Here is an 18418-nt window from a genome sequence, read left to right as displayed (position 1 = left end):
CTGGAGTAATGATGCTGAAAAATTTAGCTTTGCCATCACAGGAATACATTACACTTTGAAATATTTTAAAAATACATTCAAATTGTACACATATGTCTGTAGATATAGTTTGTCAAGATTAAATCAGAATTATCTGAGGTATCAGCATGCAATAAAGTGTAAACAACAACCATGAGGACGTTGCCGGCTCTGTGCGAGTAAATAAGATAAGAAACTTGCTTGGCATTACAGCTGACAATGTGGAACAAATGAGGAAAACCATCCGTATCTTCATTCTGTGAGAAGAAATGGTTAACTCTGTAAAGAAAGGAGTCAAGGAGGCCAGGCATCTTCACATTTATCATGATTAATTCAGTTTTTCCGAGTGCAGTTATTCTTTTAAGCAGCCACTGCAGAGTAAGTGAGACCTGACGTGAACCAGCCCAAACTTTTCCCTCCTCCACTGTCACCTAACTCAACTCAGCTCAGAAGAGATTATTCTGAATGCGGCATGTTAGTTTTATTTATTTATTTATTTATTTTCACGACAATCTTTAAGTTCCAGGAACTCAAGGATAGAATAAGGGGTCGGCTGTGGTTGCTAAGAGTTTTCCAAGATGTGAAGGCTTCAGAGTTGTTGTTAATTAAAAAAGACAGCCATACTATAGTATTGCTTTGTTGAATAGGGACAGAGAGACCTCCAAATAAACACAATGCACACAACTACCGGTGATTAATCAACGCTTACAGCAAACTTAAACTTAACTCTTCAGAAGAGTTCATTTAACACTGGTGATTAATTAATGGTTCGCCCACATACACACAAAGAGACAATTAACATATACAAACCCACATCACCCACATAATGTACTTAAGGAAAAGCCAAAGTCAAGTGCTATTCTAAAAACTTTTTGCATGTAAATGTGTTGCTGCAACACCATGCAAAACCCAAATACAGAGGCAGCAAGTTGTCTTAAAATCATTTGAAATAATTCATGTCATATTAAAATAATTAAATAATTAAAATGATTAACTATTAAGGTAGTTCTACATGAAAACGGACATATCTGGAGAAAAATCAAGAACTCTGACATTTTTGGCAGCATAGAACCTTGGCAAACTCAACTGACAAATTTGTCATTTGTCCCGCCAACAAATGTCAGCGGATCTAAACATATTGGCAAATTTAGTTTTTATTTCAAATCCTCCAGTGATATTTAAGCATTTTATGTTTCCTTTAATACGTTTTAAGCTGGCTAAGCAAAGCGAGTCATGAGTTAAAGTTACAGTGAATGTCCAGGGTAGCAAATTCTGCATTCAAACAGTTTACATTAACAATAATTTGTAAGATTAATCACAATTATTTTAGTTTATATTTTTACTTTCTGTTAAAAAAGGTTTGAAAACAAGAAATACATCAATAGAAAATAATAGCCTATGTATGGAGACCTTTGACAATAGACCTTGGAGTTATGAAGGTCGAGATCTTCTGCTCTAATGAGAGGAAAACTGGCCTGTCATCTAGACACGGTCTGTCATCTTTCAGAACTTGCGGAGTACTGCAGTTCCAACACACTAATGAGAGGAGGATGCACAGGAAGCAGAACCTACAAAGGAGGAAGTAGTTTGGTCAATACCTTTAGGTCTGGAGAGCAAAGGGCTGAGAGGAGAGAGATGCTCGTCAAACATATTCCAGCATGTTCTGCATCTCATTAACTGTCACTACCACTACAACCTTTCCAGACTGCAGCAGCAGAGGAGTGAACAACAATGTCAGGAACAAATTAACACCGCTAAACAACGTGAGAAATTTCATGAAGTAACTTGAAATATCATCCAGCATATTGGCTGCGATATTGCATTTGTTAAACATCAAGTGTGGTAGTGCAGGTGTGAGAGTGTTTCACTAGAATGGCACAGATGACACAGCGTCTCCACAGACTGCAGCTGTGTCTAAAGCAATGACATCACTTAACAGCTTTTACTACTGACAAAGCTACATCTAATAACATGCTTTTCATCTTACGAACACTCTAACACATATATGAAGAAATAAATGCACACAAACAGCCCAAATCTGCTTTGAAATATGAGCAGGTATTGATACTACTGTCAAATGAGGAATTATGCTGTTATTAGAATGAATCATGCACTATATTAATCATTTAACATGCATTAAAGCTATTTTTTTAATTAAGTCAGCTGTGGTACACTTAAAGCACTTCTTTTTTTTTAAATTGTTAATAAAACATTGATGGAATTTTTCCATCATTTATGACACAACGGTTCACTGCCATTGACGGAATTTTCCAGCAATTCATGTTTTTACAGAATCTCGGGATCAAAACACAGGCGAAAAAGAAGCAGAAACACGCGATGGAAGCATAAACATGATGCACATCAACATGAAATGCTGTTTTACTTGTGATGTATTTCAGTGTAAAAAAAATATATTTTATGACAGAAAAATTTAGGGTGGGGCTTGATGTTATGCATTTTTTTTTTTTTTTTGTTTAATACAACAATAGATTATTAATTGTTCTATTGATTTTTTATTTAATGTGATTTATTTTTAAAGTAATCTAGCCCCGGTTTCACAGACAAGGCTTAAGCCTAGTCCTAGACTAAAGTGCATGTTTGAGCTGTTTGAACTGAAAGCAACTTAAAATATGTCAGTGCCATTGTTTTGTCTCAAGATGCACACCTGAAATGTTTTTTTTTTTTTTCTAGGGCATGTTTATAAAAGCTACTTAAATGTCCTAATTGAAGTAAGGCCTAATCCTGGCTGAATCTAAGCCCTGTCCAGGCCTTAAGGTATTAAACTGGGGAAAATTAGTGTTTTAAAACTTTTGCCTGGTAGTATGTTAAAAAATAAACTAAGTTGGCAAAACTCAAAAAATTTGAGGCAATCACTTACATCCAAATTTTTAAGTTAAGAAATTCAAAGTTTAAGCAAATCATACCTGGCAGATTTTTATTTGGTACTAGTACATTTTAATTGTTCTTAACTTGAAATATTTTAGTAAGCCAACTCCATTCCAGTTTAAAGGTCCGTTCACATATCGCGTGGCCGTGCCGCTTTCTCGTCCTTTCCAAAGCACTTGCACTCCTGTGGTATCTGTCGTTGCTATGCAACCATGTACTGCGCTCTCCATGACGACGAGGAAGTTTCATCAAAGGATAAATTAATTTCTAGCCCTTGCATTATCTTTACTACTAGTAAAGTACTACCTGTACAGTAATGAGCTATGATCAGCTGTTCAGCTGAGCTTTCGATGTTTTGTTATGGAAAGGCCGAAGCTGATCAGTTGGTTCTTGTCACATGACCTGCGATGCGCTTGCGACGTTCTGAAAAGTTGAGAATTTTTCATCTCAATGCGCCTGGAAAACGCACTGTAATATGCGTCGCGGCCACGTTTTTATTATGAGCAAGCCTGCCGCGTGGCTACATTTGAAATAACGAATTTGAGCACACAAAAGACACAATATGTGAACGGCCCTGAATGCATTTAACTACATTTCATTCAAAATGATCATGTAATATCAACTTATACTAATATTTTTAGTAGTGGAAGCTTTAACTAGCTAACTCTAGCTAAAACTAGCTAATAACAAACTAGCATAGCATAGCAATTGCTGAATGAGCAATATAGAACATTCAACATATCTGTTCTCAGACTAAACTCATGCTCCACTTGTAACCATGATGCTTAACCAACCATAAAACCCAACATAACAGAAAATCTTCTAAATTAGCATAGCTAAAGATTAAACACTACTAAATATCCCACTTAACATTAATCTTGCACAAAAAAACAAAAAAACAACAACAACAAAAAAAAAAACATTATATAACACTTAATTATACCATTTACTCTCCCTTTCGATTGTCACGGCGAAGCATGCTGGGAAATTGAAATCCCAGCCAAGTTTCAGTTCAATTTAAGTTTGTCTAAATTAAAAGAAACAAGTTCATAAAATTCAAAACAATTAAACTATTACAATTATTTAAAATGTGTCAGTTTTGTGAACTCAAAAGAGAAAGTTCTATATACTCATAAAAGTTAATTTGATTGAACTAATTTGTTTAATTTAAGGTTACCCTACTCAAACCAGTTATTTATTTTGAGCATTAGGGTTTACAGTGTATTCTATCAAATAAAAACAAACTTTTAAGTTAGAAAGCAATCGAACATCTAGCACAACATGATAAATTCCTAGTCGCTGTAGAATGTGTAAACTGTAGAAATTGTCTTTAGGAATGAGCACTGTTGATCCAGACTATGCGGCATATAAAGAGATGTGAGAAATTCTCTACACAAGCAAGCTCCAGCCATCTTATTTTAGTTTTCACCTCCTTTTCTCAGAGCTTTAAACTGCAGCACAGCCAAAGGGAGGAACAATCTCAGAATTATATATACAGAGATGTTCCAAAAACTTTTTATTTTTTTGGAGCGAGATGAACTCAAAGACTCAAAGCTTTGAAGAAGAGTTGGACTGGGATTTATGCACTGATCCAGGGGAAAGCACTAGATTCTGGATGTGGATGGTACTCTGCAGGGGAGCAACTGCTACAGTAGGTTTCAGTCTCCCTGTGTAGACTATATGACCATGTTCAGAAAGGACTGGGCGATAAAATGATAATGATAACTATCGCAATATAATTTTCCATAATAAGATTATAACAAAAGTTTGATAAATGTTCAATATAATGTTCATGTGCTCGCATGTTGCAGACCGACGCAATGAGGTGCAATTTGTGGTTTTACCTATGGTTAACATGATCCAAAACTATGGAAGACCAAATTTTACCCAATAATATTTGACCTTGTAAAATGTGGTTGTTGCAATTTTACACGTCACTGTGTTAATGAACATAAATTTACATTCTGTCATCAAAAAGATCTTCATTTGTCTTCCGAAGATGAACAAAAGTCTTACGGCTGTGGAACGACATGGGGGTGAGTAATAAATGACAGAATTTTCATTTTGGGGTGAACTAACCCTTTAAAAGAGATGATTCTGGTACCTATAGGGAAGTTTAGTGGAGTTGTTTTAATGACACTCCCAAGACTTGTTACCTGGACCTTTTTGTTTTGCTCAGAATTACGTACCATATTTTGACTGTTATGGAACATATGGTTAAATCATGCAAACAAGACTGAATTGTTGGGTATACAAATAAGATTGCTGACTAAAATCAAATTTGATCACACTGAGCCTTAAAATCATGCTAACCCACGAACGTTAACATATGATCCAACTGAATGACGAACAACAGTCAAATAGAGCCCTTTACATGAAAAGTAACCCTCAGTTGTTGAAATTTGATTCTACTTGACTATGGAAGTTCTTGGACCCAACTGAAGCTCTTACAACCTCAACATTAATAAGCAAGAAAATCTAATAAAGTACAAAAAGTCCCACTGTGCCAACAACAAATCTTTTGTAAGCTAATGTAAATAGAATCGAATCTATTACACAAATTCTACAGTGTAAATCTCAGCATCACTCCTAATGACCTGTGGTGGTAAGGGAGCTTGCACCCAACAAGCCTTCCCATAATTCTGATAGTTTCGGTGTTTGTGATTTCCCTCAGGCTAGCAATGATGCACAGCTCACCTCATACTGACAAGCCTGACAGAGCTAAATAAAGGGGTGGAGATAACTCTTAAAAACCTTAGAGCAAATATATCAGAGACCCTAAAATCTTAACCATGTCTGACATGCTCCTCTGAATCACTTATTTAGAGAAGCACTCAGAGGTACATCAGCTAAAGATTGATTAGAGTTCAAATGAGAGCTTCAAACATGTCTGCAACAAGGTGCTATTAAAAAGTACAATGATTTGAAGTGTGGCAGGTTTTATTCACAAAAAAAATCTAACTAAATGTATGGGGTTGCTGTTAGAGTGAATCTAAACAATCAGTCCATTCTTAGTGAGGGAAATTTTGTGTAATTCACCAGATTGCATCGATAATAAACAAGCAATTTCTAATAAATAATTCCACTGAATGCCTCTAGACCATTTTCCTTTTATCTTCCATCAATAAAGAGATAAAACTGGCAGGATGTGAAAGGCATCCTTGTGAATTATGGTTCATGTACAAGCTTTTTATGATAAATCCAGAGAACAATATATGAATATGTTTGTATGGAAAAATCGATGCCAATTCTGTCAGTTCAAAACAACAACAAAAAAAAAGAGCACAATGTTCAACAAAATTAGAGTATACATTAGAGTATACACTAAAAAGAAAAGAATCAGACATCAAACAAGATCTAACAATGGTTTCCCTTTTCTCTTTGAAGCAGAACCATTTCTATGTTTTCAGAATATAAATTAATGTAGAAACAAATACAACAGAGGCCCTGTCCCAAATGGCACACTTCATATGCACTTTCAGTCTTGTGGACTTACAATGGCTGCCATGTGTCTGTGCACGTGTCCATTAAGTCCATGAGACCGTATTTGTCATTTTAGGTTTCAGAAGGGTGTTCACGAACACCCCATTTGCAGTCGTTAGGCACTCTCGATGCACACTTTTGCCAAGCCCGCACTGAATCGAGCCCCGCAGCAGACTTCTTCCCGACAGCGATGTTACGTCACCAAAGTGTGGACTCATAGGAAGACCGCAAGTGTTTAGGATGCCATTTGGGACAGGACCAGGAGTTGCTTTTAAACTTCATCTTTTGACAGCAAAGCACACATTTCTCTGGGCTTCAAATCAGAGGTCTTTATAGTGACTATAATAATCCTGTTGCTCACAATATCAATTCTACTATCTGTAGTTCTTGATAAGACTACTAATTCTGCAGTCATTCCTCAATTTACATATTCGTCTTTTGTCAAGGGCGCCTGATTGCATATCTTTTACCATGTAGTCCTTAAGTACCACCATGGGACACAGGTAGACAGATAAATCAGTGGGGTTTCACTTTCTTTTGTACTCTTTGTCCTTGCTATGGGGTAATCTATGGGGCAGCTTCTGCTAATATTATCAGAACTGTGTTACAGGGAATGAAAAAAGTATGGAAAAGTTTGATAGAAGGACAGAGAGATGCATAAAGACAATGAAAGAATGATATATAGTACAACAATAGATTTACTGACTGACTGACTGACTGACTGATTGATTGACTGATTGATTGATCAATCGATAGAATTTAATAAAAAAGATAGATGTGTTTAAACAATTAATATGAATTTCCGAGAACAGATACATTAAAAAAGAAACTTCTGCACATGTACACGTATGTCGTCTTCCTTCTGTCGTCTCCTCTAAAGCTTTCCCTCTGTCCTTACTCTTCATTTTCCTGCAGCCTGCTCTTTTTTTTCTTACTCAGTCCCTCCACTTATAGCCTCAGGTGAAAGCTATGGTACTTCAAAGAACCTTTTACTGGGAAAAGGAGATCAAAAGAGGTGAGGCAAGCAGTGAGAGGACAGATATAGATGAGATGAAGAATGAAGAGAGGACAGAATGAGAAAGAGAAGGGAGAGAGCTCATATGGTTTGTGATGAGGAGGGCTCACTCTAACTAGCAGGACAGAGCGGTAATAATGGCAGAGCACATGATCACAGCGGCACACCGAGTTTCATTCTGAGAGTTTCATACAGGCTCAGAGGACACGGCGAATCACAGGAGCCTGTTTAAATTCTCCTGATCTGAACAAGCGTAGCACAGCTTACGCTGAGATCACATAACAAATGCAAATGTGTACACACCACATCCACAATGAAGAAGGGGGAATGAACAAGGTAGGAATAGAGAAAGTGTGAAAAAATGTGTTCAAACACACACTTCACTTCAGCTACTTTTGATTTTAAAACATATGCTACAACCTTGCATAGCCTTATTGCTAAATAACAATAAAGACGTTATTTTAAAATCCCTATCGTGTAAATACACAGGCTAAGAGACAACACAAACCAGATGCACATAAGAGATTTACATTAGAAGCAATTGACCAATCATACTAGATAAGAATTATATAACTATCACAGTGGGTTTAAACATTAGTCTATGCATTATATAATGAGGTTTCGAGGAAATTAAAAAGCTATGTCACAAGACTCTGAGAATCATTTTAGAGGTAGCAGCTCCAAGTACTTAGTCAATCATGTAGTTGGGATGCAAGATGAATGCCTGCACAGATGGTCAAACTCCCTTATGCAGAGCTGTGTGCTCGCATGTCAAACATTTCTCTGAGAACACAGCAAATACATTGGAGTAAGGACAGAGAACAGTAAGACAAAACTAACCACACAAAACATGTCTAAGTGGCAGGGGCCATGCTAACCCACTTGTCCGAGGCTTTGATTAGTTTGTGCTGTCATCACAAACTACCATGTCAGACTCCTATGAGAATGTAACCAGGCAAAAGTGATTTCCTAAACCCCAAACTTTTAAACTGTGAAATTAGTTTCAAACTATGTGAAATTGGTTTCAGAGTTCATAAAAGTTATTCTTCCATTTTCCACAGAAACTATTATTTATCAATATTGGCTCTGGAAATTATGCACTTGGTCTAATATGTAATTATATCAATCAGAAAGGTACTTATGAGCTTCCCCTTTGTGCTAGTGATGCTCTCTCAAAACAACCTTTTGCTACACATCACAGTTAAAGGCTATCTAACAGTTTATGCAGCATTACAACACAAAAGTGTGAACAAAGACAGAGAATCACATTTGGGACAGGGTCATAGTCATAATGATGGTATAAGCACCAACCTTATGTTCTGGCTTTGTAGGTAATCCGGGTCAGTAGCGTTCAGCATGGCCACAAAGCTCCCTACGGGAATATTCTCTCTCCTGATGACAACCAGAGGATCTGGGAAGAACACCGGCCCTTCATTCACATCCATAACTGTAATGTAAACTGTCGCGGTAGAGCTGTGGCCGTACACAACGTCAGGAACCAGAGGGTCTTCGTTTTCTACTTTTATCAGTAGTGTGTGAAACATTGCACTTTCATAGTCCAGAGGCTGCGAAAGACAAAAGACAAATAGAATTATGTAAGAGTGATCAAATAACCAGGATGTACTGTAAGTATACCAAGCAAATGACTCTTTATTACATTACTCTTCAATTAGTACATGGTTTCTTCTACAAAGCAACTTGCAGCACATCTTTACAACATGAGCAAGAGCAGGGCATCCAGTCCAGTTTCTGGAGGGTCACTTTCCAGCAGAGTTAAGCTCCAAGACTCCTGGCTGTAAGTTTCTAGTAATCCAGAAGAGGTTAAACAGCTGGTTTAAGTGTGTTTTGGGTGGCACAGTGGCTCAGTGGGTAGCACTGTCACCTCACAGCAAAAAGGTCCCTGGTTCGAGTCTGAGCCAGGAGTCCTTTCTGTGTGGAGTTTGCATGTTCTCCCTGTGTCTGCATAGGTTTCTCACTCTAGCTTCCTCCACAATCCAAAAAACATGCAGTATAGGTAAATTGGAGACGCTAAATTGTCAGTAAGTGGGAATGCGTGCATGTGTGTGAGTCCCGAGCCATGTAATGTGGAGGGTTGGGGAAAGACCTAGCAGCCTAACCTGGAAAAATCATTGCCAAGAAAATTCCTGGTCAGTCTCACACGTATAACAAGAAATGGCCATAGAATCACCAAGAGTCGGATCCGACTGGAATGGTTAATGAGAATATGGTGTGTTTTATTTGAGTTGGAGCTAAACTCTACTCTACTCAGGCCACTATCCTGAGTTTAGCTGAAACCCTAATTAAACCCAGTAGATCCAGCTAATCAAGGTCCTCAAGTTTAGAAACCCAGAGGCAAGTGTGTTAGGGCAGGTTGGAGCTAAGCTCTGCAGGACGTTGATCCTCCAGGAGCAGGCACATCCCTTCTCTACAGGAAGGTGGCCCTTTAGGAGATTGGGCAGCCCTCTCGTAAAACTACAACTTTATCTCTGCAGTTAAGTAGTTACATTAAGTGACCTACATTAGTGGCTCATGAAGGTCTACTTTTTCAGATACCAGTCCAGATCCTTAATCACTTTTGGATTAGTGGGTGAATTTCTGGGTGACCTATGATTTGCTAACCTAAGCTTTAAAGGTTCAAGCCCAAAAGGGGACCTTCATAAGTTTTCACCATTACAAGGCAATCAAGTAACTGAACCAAACACATTGACTGAAATTGAAATCACACACCTTTACCACTGACAGCATCCCTTCATTGTTGTCCAGGTTGGTCTGTATCTCAAAGTTCTGGTTGGGATCTCCATTGATGATGGAGTAAATGGCTCTCCAGGCTCCGGTGGCTGGGTCATCTCTGTCGTCCACTGTCAGGTTCACTACCACCCCGGTTGATCCCTCATTCACAGATGCCTGGAACTACAGCACAGATTGCTTGATCTGTCAAATGTTACAAACCAGGAAACTGTATTAAACCAACACTTCAGCATTTGTTATCACATGTACATTGACACATTATTTGAATTTGCAGTTTGTAATCAAAAGTAAAAAAAAATAAAAAATAAAAAATCATTCTTTTCACATTTCCGGGCTTCTCATAAGTCGTCATAGTTGGGTAAAATTCTATAGCGGTGAATGAGAGAATACATTAAATATATTTTTTGTGTTTCCATTTGCTCAAATATCAAAAGAAAAACTACACAAAAGTGTTTTCACAACATTCAAAAAGAGGCAAAAAATAGAGAGTGATTGATAACGGCAGTGAGAAGAGAGAAATATGTCTTTTTTACCGCCACTCCCATAGCCGCTGTATTAGAAACACTCTCACAGCAGCGTTAACTAGTTTTTTGTAATTTTATGCAAAGGTATAATATAATACTAAGTATAGTGTTAAAAATGTACATAAATTTTTTTTGACCGTTAAAACGTGTCATCACAGTCTGTGAAAAGGGTCTATATTTATAATTCTCTTTCCGATCTCTTAAAGCAATAAGACCGAATGCGCAGTGGAGGAGTTGCTGGCTGTGGAAATGAATGCTTTGACTAGATCTCTATAATTGTGTCTCTTATGTTTACAAAGATTAACACAGCCAGGGGGACAGGGTCTATTGTTTTCGGCTAACCATGCACCACCTTGAGTAATAAAAGAAGTGATCAACCTACGGCTGCATCAATTCCTTTCTTCCTTGTTTGGTACATGCAGAATCTCTGTCTTGCATTCACCTCTCCTCCTATCCTTCTTTCTGTTCCTCTGTCAAAGATAAGGCTTAAGCTAAGCCTGCATGAAACAGTTCTTGTCCTGTTTTTGTCACTGGATGAAAGCCACTCTATTCAGAGTGTCGGAAATCTCCATAGTCCTTGCTCAATCCGGCCCAATGTCACAGGCCTGTTTGGGGAGATGAAGTGTTCCTAGAAGGACCAGATGAGCTCTGGTCCCCATCAGCTCTGCTATCATTTCTGTTTAGTGACTTGTGAAGTGAGCACCCCTTCTATACCTCAGGGATGTGCTCCCTTTATAAGAGCTGTCCAGTGGGGAGGGTGTAGGGGGCCAGATGCAAAGGTCATCAGTGTCCTGAAGAGGGTGCTGCTAGATCTGGGTGGCAGGATGAATTAGAGAAGTTTGGAAAGCGAAGCTCAGCGGTTTAAACCTCTGTGGGACTGAAGTGCCACTAAGCCCTCTCTTTAACTTAATGCTTATTACTATTGAGTTAGGAGCCACAGTTGTGAACCATCCAAGATTAACAGTGAAGAAAACCATTAATGTCATGGAGGCACATCTACATTGACAAACATTCACGCTTAGTTTTTTCACTTGCCATCTGTCTCTCGATACGCACGTGCGTGCTCACACACACAGGTTTTCATGTTTTTTGGGGCCTTTCCATAATGATTTTTATACTGTAAAAACTGTATATTCTATCCTCTAACCCTAAACCTATTCCTAAACCTTCCTATCAGAGAAAACTTTCTGCATTATTACATTTTCAGAAAAACATTACATAATATGATTTATAGAATGATTTGTTGGCTTTTATTGTTTTTTGTTTTCAATTATATTCAAATACACTATACAATAGGCACTTTTTACATATAAAGTGCAATCTAAAAGCCTAGAAACACATTGAACCAAATGTTCTTTTCTTTTATATAAACATGGAAATAAACAAAGTTGTAGGACGTAGTAAAAAAAAAGGTTTAAAAATGTAATGTAAATGCATAATCAAGAAGAAACAAGATTCTGTAGTATTTATTAAAACATTTTTGTAAACATGGAAATAAATTTGTAGGATTTAGAAACATTTACGTGCCAACTGATAACCTTGGGTCCTATCATACACTCGGCACAATGCGGCGCCAGGCACGATGCAAGTGTTTTTTTGCTAATTTCAGCCTGACGCGGTTATCATTTTCATGTTCTGCGCCACGTTGATTAAATAGAAAATGCTGTTGCACTTATTTGTGCGACCATGGGCTTGCTGGTCTCAAAATTACGTGTGTTCAGGTGCATTGTTGGCGTGTTACTATTTTGAGGAAACTGAAATATGACTGCGCCATTGACCAAAGAGAACAGGGACAAGCCTTTTTGACCATGTGCCGGGTGCGCTGACCAGTTTTCCCATCCTTAAACTAGCAAAAGTGGATTTGGACCTGCGCCGTGCACTTTAGACCATGCACTTAGATTGTTAAAATAGGGTCCTAAGTGTGAAAAGGTACTGCTACCAGAATCAGCTGTAGACACATCAGGTAGTAGATGCAAGCAATGACTTTCAGCCTCAGTCTCACCTGAAAATATAGATTTTTCATTTCTCTCAAGAAGAATTCTTTAATAGTAAAAAGAAAGAACCCAGTGATTTTGTTCCTTACAAGAGAAAGAGAGAGAGAGAGAGAGAGAGAGAGAGAGAGAGAGAGAGAGAGAGAGAGAAAAAACACTCCTGGAGTCAGCCTTACATATAAGCCATGGTTCATCCTTTCCTGAAAATAGATCTCCATTTCATTGTTTCATTTCTGAAACACAGACCCGGCTCATCGTGTCCTTAAAACCAATGTGTGTCTCAAAGAAGACGAGATTGTATCTGTCTGCTGAAGGCCATGGAGCGATTATATCACTTACATATTACTTCAGCTCCAATGAGAGCCTTGTGTCTACAGTGAGCCCTGCAGGTGTATCACTGTCAAAATCACAGCAGCGGGAGAAACTCTCCCGCTATCATCCAAGATTTTATCATGTGTGGAATAAACAATTAAACAAACATTGTCACAAATGTTTATAAAGGGACACGAATGCATCCGCACAGCCTCACGCTGTGCATCTTTACATCGCTGACCGGTCGTGTTTCATTTAATCATCTGGGGCAGTGAAGCGGTCAGATGGATGTATTCAATCTTTGTTGGCTGCTGATACCCTGGCCCTGCCATACCACTGATAAGACCCCAATCCCTCCGAGTTCACAAAGCAACCAGCAGTGTGACAAACAGAGAAGTTATCAACCCAAGGCTAGACCCCAAAACTGAGAGGACGGGGTGGGTTTGTGTGTGTGAGGTAGATGTCACCTAGTTAAAGCCCTCCAGCAACAGAACACAGGGCAAGTGAGAAGGAGAGAGAATGTGGCCGGAGCGAGAGAAATCACTTCCTACAGAGCTACCAGTGCAGCAACACCCGGAAGCCAAGAATGACTGGGATTATTTGGCATTCCATTCATTATCAGTAATGTAGCACAGTGTGAAGGCATCATTGGAGATACGTTTTGAGCTATGCTACTGCTTTAGTAACAAATAGCTCCGAAAATTCGCACCTGATACTGTAACTCCCCTTCATCTTGACATCTGTTTGAGGAATCAAATCAACATTCATGACCTTTCGAAAAACTCTGCTTGACTTACAAGTCTCAAATTGCACATCTCAAAGCGGGAATGTGAGGAAAAAAGCCGCATACTGTTTTCACAGCTTAACGAGATTCTAGAAAATAACAGTTTCCACGTGCAGCCAAACTGGGAACGCTTGTGAGGTGAAAGGCACTCCAGAAGGCTTCAGAGAAAAAGAGTCATGTGAAGGGTCTCTCCTGATGTGCCTGTGTATGACAATACAGGTGCTTTTTATGCACAGGAAACCTCACTCGTACTTTTTTCTTCTCAGCATCTCTGAGTGACAGACTGAGGCGTTCCACAGTCTCACGGCCCTTCATCAGGAGCCAGCGGCCCCGACGGTGTCAGTTATTCCATTACAACTTACAGTAACTCTTTATAATAACTAAAATAGGGCCATCCATATTTTTGGTTATGATTGTAAGGGAAGGTCTGAAGAATGGATTTAAAATATGGATTTAAAATATTTTAAAGGGATGTCAATACATTGCACTGTAAACCTGCCATCTTTCTTTCTTAACCAGAGAAAATATATGTGGAATAATGAATAGTGTAGAAATGTGCATAATTTAATTAAGCATATTGCACTAGCTGAGAGAGTTCAATCCTGCTTATGGAGATTTTCATTTCTTTAGAGTTTAGATCCAATTCTAATCAAAAACACCTGAACCTGTTAATCAATGTCTTGGGCTCACTTGGAAATTATAGACAGGTGTGTGAGAGCAGTAATGGAACTAAATGCTAAACTAAATGCCAAACCCACAAAATGAAGTGTTGCATCCTAATTTGTTATCTTCTGCCATGCACTATAAGTATGCACTTTGCTGGTGATGGGAAAGTACAAACGATTTTAAAATACAATACACCAGTACTGTGGCATAATTCTTCATAAACCACCATATTTTGGCATATAAGCTTAGAATCTAAGATTTTAAATTCCTTTATAGTAGACCATCCACACACCTTAAGCATATATTTTATAATGTTTGATGCTATATTTCTAATTTTGAATACAATTAATCATGGATGCAAACTGGAATGAAGCTTAAGTGCATCCCTTATGACAGATTTGCAAGTAGACATTTTTACATACAGATAACAGACTTGTCTGTATGTCTGGCATCCTGCTATCTAGCAAATTCTATAACTGACACATTACTTCATCCTTAAGGACACTTTCAGTTTTAAGATGTCATGACGATAAATATATCACTGCATCCCCTGAGATGTAATGAGAATCCCTGACTGTTCACAAACTGCCTTACACAGCTGATTTTATTTATGAGGACATGTGACATAGTTGTACATCTCTGTAGTCCATTAATTACCAGCTGGACTTCACAGGACAGATGGGGGCTCATAAAAGTATCTTGAAGTTATGACTTGTAGTCTTACATTTAGGGTTGCCAAACGTAAGATGGATTTGTTCTGTGCAACAGAATTGTGTTAAATCCATAGGGATGCAGTTTGTCACATTCAAACTGAAAATGCTTCAGTATTTAACAATCTGAATACGTTTGGACAGTGTCAATGCTACAAAAGAAGAAAAAAAACAAACAAACAAACATTAAAACTGTACACATGGGACAATGTGGAACTACTACTACCACCAAACTGCTATTTGTTGGCTTATTGGACACTTGGTTGTACTATTCATTAAAATGTAATTTATTTTGGTAAGTGATGAAATATAAAGATAATCATTCCCACATCATTAAGTTTCAATTGATTTGCAGCTGTTAATTAAAATGACTAAAATATAAAGCATTTAAAACTGCAATTCTGTTCATATTAAATATTTATTTATTTGTTTAGTGTTATAATTTGACTTGGTGGAAACTAAATGTATTTAAGTGTAACGGTATGTGACAGTACAATAAAAAAAAATCATTTATTTTTACAACAGACACAATGAAGCTATATGTCAGTGTGACAAAATCAAAGTGAATTCTTCTCAAAAGTTTAGTTTCAAGTTGTTTTAGTACTTAAATATTTGGAAAGTAATAAATTCAATACCAAATGATGAGATAAATTCAATAATAGATAAATGTGTTTACACAATCATGTTTAATGAGACACTTTAATGTTACGTAACTGTCGGGATCATTAATATGTACGCTCCAAATATTTGCATATGCCAGCTCATGTTCAAGGCATTAGACAAGGGCAGAACGTCTGGATGTGCACAGCTGAATCATCAGACTAGGTAAGCAAGCAAGAACAACAGCAAAAAATGGCAGATGGAGCAATAATAACTGACATGATTCATGATAACATGAGATTTTTAGTGATATTTGTGAATTGTCTTTATAAATGTTTCGTTAGCATGTTGCTAATGTACTGTTAAATGTGGTTACAGTTACCATCGTTTATTACTGTATTCACGGAGACAAGAGAGCGTCGCTATTTTCATTTTTAAACACTTGCAGTCTGTATAATGCATAAACACAACTTCATTCTTTATAAATCTCTCCAACAGTGTGTAATGTTAGCTTTAGCCACTGAGCCTAGCCTCAAACTCATTCAGAATCAAATGTAATACATCCAAATAAATACAATAATCACATAATCCGACGCATGCATGCAGCATGCATGACGAACATCTTGTAAAGATCCATTTTGAGGGTTATATTAGTTGTGTGAACTGTTTTTATGCTGTTCAAGGCAAGCGTGAGCTCCGGGGTGGGGGAGCGGGAGATTTAAAGGGGCAGCAACCTATATTTCGATGCATAGTTAGTGATGCCCCAAAATAGGCAGTAAAAAAAATCTATTTTGGGCATTTTGATATATGGGTATTTTGAGCTGAAACTTCACAGACACATTCAGGGGACACCTTAGACTTATATTACATCTTTTAAAAAGAAGTTCTAGGGCACCTTTAAAGCTGCAGTCTGCAACTTTTTTTTGTGTTAAAAATTTACAAAAATTATATAATGAGAATATACAACATGAATCCATTTTCCAAACCATGTTTTTGTCTTATCCTCCTTATGGTACACTTATAATAAGTGTTTATATTTGGACTATTTCAGACCGGACTGGTAGGACTCGCCGCAGAGTATCACAGTAACTGCGTGACTCGCCATAGCTCCGGCTGCAATGTTCTTCCGCAAGACACATGCAGTTCTGTTTATTAACCGCTAGAAGGCCAAAAATCATGGACAGCAGCTTTAAACAACAATATTCAAACCAACCAATTTCATCTATTAATATTAAAAAAAAAAAAAAAAAAAATTGTCATAACATTGTCATATAAACAAATCAGCAACTCCACTGATTTTCTCACAGTTATGAAGATATTGCTGATAAACTATTGTTCGCTGCTTCTTTGATTCTGCTGACTATAGTATTTTGCTTCAGAATATTTTCTACAAACACTTTCTTAGAGCCAATTTGAGCTGAAGGTTCAATCTATAAAGTTATGATAGTTACTTATGTAACTAAAAGTCTCAAACAATAAGAAGTTTGGCACAACTATATTGATTCAAAATATTGAGTGCAGTGCTTTCAAATATAACAGCCATTTAGTGCTCTCCATGAACCGAATAACAAAAGCCATGAGACGAATGAAAGCAAACACCCACACATCACTTCACAAGCTTTGACTTTGCCTCCACAACAGAACTGTAAACATGCTAATATCCACTAATTGAAAATTATAGTTAATAAATCTTTCACTCTCTTATTCTCTCAGTAGTGGATATTGAGTGTGTTGTACTATAAAGGCTGGGTGCCAGTTCTACTCTCTATACAATGGCTGAATAATCGTGAATGTCTCACCTAGGTCAATAGAATCACATGTTTCATCACCTTAAAAAATACCAATTTAATCTGTCTGTATATAGTAGAAGAACAATGTTCAACACTTGATCTTAACTCTCTTACTAAACTGATGTATTCTAGCTACTCAAGCTCATATACTGAGTGACAAATGAGGGCATGATCAAGTCATCCCTCGACTGAATACGTCTGTTCTTGATGGATATGAAAATTACATATATATGGCAACAGATGCAGTATAACTGTAGCTCATGATGAGTAAAATCACTAATGCATAAACATGCCAAAATAACTAACAAGCTGGCAAAGCGATCTGGTAAATTGTGAGATGAACATGTTGTTTTGTAAACAATTTAAAACGCAGAAATGCAAATGAAAGATTCCAAAGAAAAGATTTGCATAATATGAAATATGCTAAACAACTATAATGTGGTCTGGTGTTTTCATTATACAAACGGAAAGACTGCTCAGTCCTGTCATACACACTGATGAGAAACATTAATTTATATTAATGCATGCTAAATATGCTGAAATGACTTTGCAGATTTGATAAAGGATTACACAGTGTTAGAATCTGGTTTCCTTTTTTCGACATGCCATGTTAGCACATTCTGAGTAAATTAATTTAAGCTCTAACTGAAAGGTTATCCTATTAATTTTCATGGAAAATAATGTATAATGAAGCTTTGATATTAATATTAAATAAGCAGCTAAAACATACATAGATAAAACTTCATATAAACGTTAACAAAAAGTATTTGGTGCTTAACAGTTCAAACATGAATTTACATGGATATACTGTACATTCTATACATAAAAGTAGTAACTGAACTGTTAAAGGGTTAGTTCACCCAAAAATGAAAATTCTGTCATTTATTACTC

General features: G+C 37.3%; 1 protein-coding gene across 2 annotated transcripts in view; it reads right to left on the bottom strand.

The window, feature by feature from the left end:
- Positions 1-18418, bottom strand: part of cdh13 (cadherin 13, H-cadherin (heart)) — a 419907-nt gene that overhangs the window by 57033 nt on the left and 344456 nt on the right. For both annotated transcript variants that reach the window (XM_067390159.1, XM_067390158.1), the window contains exons 9-10: positions 10130-10312; positions 8714-8967 (exon numbers count right to left, since the gene is read on the bottom strand). In XM_067390159.1, coding sequence (XP_067246260.1) covers positions 8714-8967; positions 10130-10312 — 437 coding nt within the window. The remainder of the gene's footprint in view (positions 1-8713; positions 8968-10129; positions 10313-18418) is intronic.

Source organism: Chanodichthys erythropterus, chromosome 7 (genome assembly GCF_024489055.1).
Source record: "Chanodichthys erythropterus isolate Z2021 chromosome 7, ASM2448905v1, whole genome shotgun sequence".
Lineage (NCBI taxonomy): Eukaryota > Metazoa > Chordata > Actinopteri > Cypriniformes > Xenocyprididae > Chanodichthys > Chanodichthys erythropterus.
The sequence above is the reverse complement of the archived record's forward strand: the minus strand, read 5'-3'. Positions and strand labels throughout refer to the sequence as shown.